Raw genomic sequence first — 3,752 nt, forward strand, 5'->3', positions numbered from 1 at the left:
CAAAAAAGAACCCCATGAGAGGACACAACAGAAGAAGGGAGATGGATGGACATGGGTCTCCCCGACCAAAAAGCACCGCGTGGCTTCGCCTCCCTTCCTTGGATGCTGCTGCTCTCTGCTTGGGAAGGAGGGGGGAAAAGACATCAACCATAGGCTTTTCTTCACAGTAAATATGATGTCTTTTCCTTCCTGGTGAAAGACCCCCCTTGGCTCAAGCATTGCTGTAATACTCCAGGCCAAAAAATAATAAAAATAATAATAATAATAATAGAAATTAAAAAAAACAATCAACAAACCACCCTGCAACAGCTCTTTTCCAGCTGAGAGATCGAAACAAGGAAAACCAGGTAGGGAGAAAACAAACGGGGAAAAAAAAGAAGGTGGTGTCAGCAGGTTGTGAGCTGAAAATGCTGCATGAGAACACACAGCCATCCTGGCAGAGCCACGGGGGGAAAACCAGGGGAACTGCAGGTTCCCGGGAGCGCTGGGTGGGCAGGAACCTCAGCATCACCTCGGCACATCCAACAGAGACATAAATTAGCACCACAAACATTCAGGGACTGAGTACAATCTGGTGTGGATACCACCGGACAAAAGGCATGGATGTTCTTGGGAAAAAAGGGAAAAAAGAATAAGAAAACAGGTGTAAGCATGTTTCATACTTTTTCTACCCCAGCCGTACAAGCTCCTGTGATGCAACGAAGGGAAGGAGCAGGTTTTCTACATAACAGGCATGAAGTGACATGCATTGATGCTTTTATAATCAAAGGCTGTAGCAAAAGCCTGCAAACAGTGCTGAAAGTGGGTAAAAAGCAAAGGCTGATGGGAGATTGGCCAGTGGCAGGGCATCACCAGTGTTGTGTTGAAGTCACTCAAACAGATAGCACCACAGAGACATGTAAAATTACAAAGCACCTTTTTTGTTGGTTTTTTTTTTTTTTCCTTTCATGTTTTACATTTGATATTCAGAGAGGACAAATGGATTCCCCTGCCACTGCAATCTGCCACTGGGAATGGATGGTTTAGATTGTTATTGTTTTAAAAGAATGCTTCAGGAAAAGAAGAATTAATTTAAAGCCGTGTTGGTTAAGGCAAGTAAATGTACCAAAAGGTAGAGACTCAAAGCAGATCCTGATTTTAGATGAAGGTTTTGTAGAAATCTTGTTAAAACGTGGCTTTCATTTCCTGATTTTGAAGCAAAGGATTCCAAAAGGCATCTGTGGCTCAGGGGGGCTGCTCTGCCACTCTTTGGGCCCTCATCCTGCAAAGACTCATGTTTGGGTGCAACTCCCAAACCCCAGATCCAAGCTTGGGGCTGGGAAGAGGCAGAGGTGGTGGGACACGAGCTGATGTCTCCATTCCCAGGTGGGATACTTGATGAGATGGTGGTGGGAAGGTGGTTGTTGTAACACAGACAGGGTCACATGCATGTTTTGAAGCCAGAAACACTTAAACATTTAAAATAATATACAATACAAATATTTACTTACAAACATACAAAAATATAAGCACCTTTAATACATGGGAAAGAGATGCCCACTGTGACTTTTTGCTCTCAAATTCATGGGGCTAAATTTTGTCAAACAACACGATGCAATGGAGAGATGAAAAAAAAATCTGGAAAAGGCCACGACATCTCTTTGCTAGAGCTGATCCAAGTCTCATAGAAGTCACTGAAATGCCTCCGAGGAGCTTGGGCAGCATTTGGATTGGAGCCAGGACTGCTGGAACTTCAACGTCAAGCTGAAGGCAGGAGTTTCAAGTTTTTTCCATTTTCCCCTTAGAAACAAACAAACAAACAAATCTATAGACAAGCTCAGTATTGCTTTGTGGAAAGAAGAAGAAGAAGAAGAAGTCTTTGATGGTGGCGGGGTCTGCTCGGTGGCCGTGGAGCAGCCGTGGGGGGAGCAGCTGGTGGCAGTGGTGCAGGGCCAGGGCTCCGGGCCACGCGCGCGGCCGTCGGTCGGTCATGCGATTCTGCATCCGTGGTGGGAACGGGCTGGGTTTGTCTGGGTCTGGTGGCACAGAGGAGCTGGGGCAGAAGGAGGAACAACACGGAAAAAAAAAAAAAATAACCCATCGCTGTCCAGTTTCAGAACGTGCATGTGACAAGGAATTCTTTTTTTTTTCTTTCTTTTTTTTTTTTTAATTAATTCAATGGCGCAATGAGGTTACGAGGTTGCTCATTTGGAGACTAGTTTTCAGGTGGCTCTTAGCCCATGAAGCAAGCTGGTCCCACCTCGAATCCAAATTTCTGTGATGCTTCTCCAAAGTCATTGAACATGATGTCGACTATAGGTACTTGCTCTACTTTGGGTGTGTTGATTTCCAGGATAGTCTTCTGATAGCCCTTCTTTGCCTGATGGGGAGAAGATGGAGAGAGAGGAGCTCTGGTGATGCCTCCAACCCAACACATCAGCAAGTTAGCATGAATGAGCATCCACCAGCCAGCTGGGAATAGGGTGATGACCTTGCCCAGACATTTTCTGAGCTGAACTAGAGGCACCCAAACACACATTTGCCTTGCAGACAGGGCAGGTGTGCTCTCAAGTGAGATGGTGACCATGGAGCAAAGCCCTGGGAGATAAGTGGCCTGAGCCTAGATTCTGGAGCAGAAGCAGCTGCTGCCATGCAGATCAAAAGACACTAACTCTGCTGTCAGCAAATCTCAGAGCTGGAACAGGAACCTGGTAAAAATGTGGCTGTGCTTACTTGTTTTGCCTCCCCGAGGACACGCATGGGCTGTTGAGCAAATGTGAGCTATTTAATTTGAATATATTTGTTTGACTATTATCCGAGTGCTACCAGAAAGATCACATTTATAGCCTGATGGAATTCACAAGGTGATGTTGTCTTTTATTGTGCCTGGTAGCCATGCAGTTATTTCCAAAATATAAATAATTATTAGAGAAGCAGAAGTGCCCCCAAGGGCATACAAAGCTGCACAAACAAGAGAATTTATGGAGCAGCTTTTGGCTCTACCTCACCCTCTGATTTGTGCATCTCAGAAGAACAGGCAACATCACTGCTACTGAGAAAGGGCTGGGAGATCAGGAAAACAACCATTCAAATACCAGCCTGAATCATGAGCCCTGGAGATCCTCTGGTGGTGGCTGTAGCAGCCTCAGTCAGAGCCAGAGCATGGGTCCTACCAGGACCTCTGCTACAACTCAACCTCATCTTTCACATGGTGGGGGCCAATGCTAAATATCCTGCTCCTGGTTCTGGGAGGATGACCTACCAGGGATCAGAGATGGCAAAGGAGATGCCCAGCCTCTTTCTGCAAGGCTGCAATAAGCTCCCTTGGCATATTTTACCTGCTTTTTATAGCCTGCAAGAAGGTCTCCAGCAGAGAGACTTGGGGCATGTCAGTTTGGAGGTGATGCCCAAAGCTCTGAGCCAGAAGATGCCAGCTCTGAGTTCTCCGACCACACCAGGGTTTGGCCAGCCTCTCCCAGTGCTCCTGCCTTGTGGCTCTCTGTGGTTCCTCCTGCTTTAGTTCTTGTCATGGTTGTTGATTTGTCCCACTGAGCCTGGCAGTGCTAACAGCCACCCTGAGACCACCCAGGCAAACAAACTCAAAGGAGCTCCAGTCTTGTTCCATGGCAATATCCCTCTTAGGGAGAGGAATGCAGGGCACCCCAGCAAAACAACTTCAACAAATAAAAACACAAAGGGTTTGCACCAGGCACATCTGCCTTAAAATGTGCAACGTGGGATCTTGCAGCATCCCTGAGGCTTAAGAAGGGAAA

General features: G+C 46.5%; 1 protein-coding gene across 2 annotated transcripts in view; it reads right to left on the reverse strand.

Annotated features, from left to right (window-relative positions):
- Positions 1 to 2,121: 2,121 nt before the first annotated feature.
- The window catches only part of COL5A1 (collagen, type V, alpha 1), a 144,887-nt gene continuing 143,256 nt past the window's right edge, over positions 2,122 to 3,752 (reverse strand). For both annotated transcript variants that reach the window (XM_009998856.1, XM_009998855.1), the window contains exon 66: positions 2,122 to 2,359. In XM_009998856.1, the coding sequence (XP_009997158.1) occupies positions 2,213 to 2,359 (147 nt within the window). In that variant the 3' untranslated portion in view covers positions 2,122 to 2,212. The remainder of the gene's footprint in view (positions 2,360 to 3,752) is intronic.

Source organism: Chaetura pelagica, unplaced genomic scaffold, assembly GCF_000747805.2.
Source record: "Chaetura pelagica isolate M959 unplaced genomic scaffold, ChaPel_1.0 scaffold405, whole genome shotgun sequence".
Lineage (NCBI taxonomy): Eukaryota > Metazoa > Chordata > Aves > Apodiformes > Apodidae > Chaetura > Chaetura pelagica.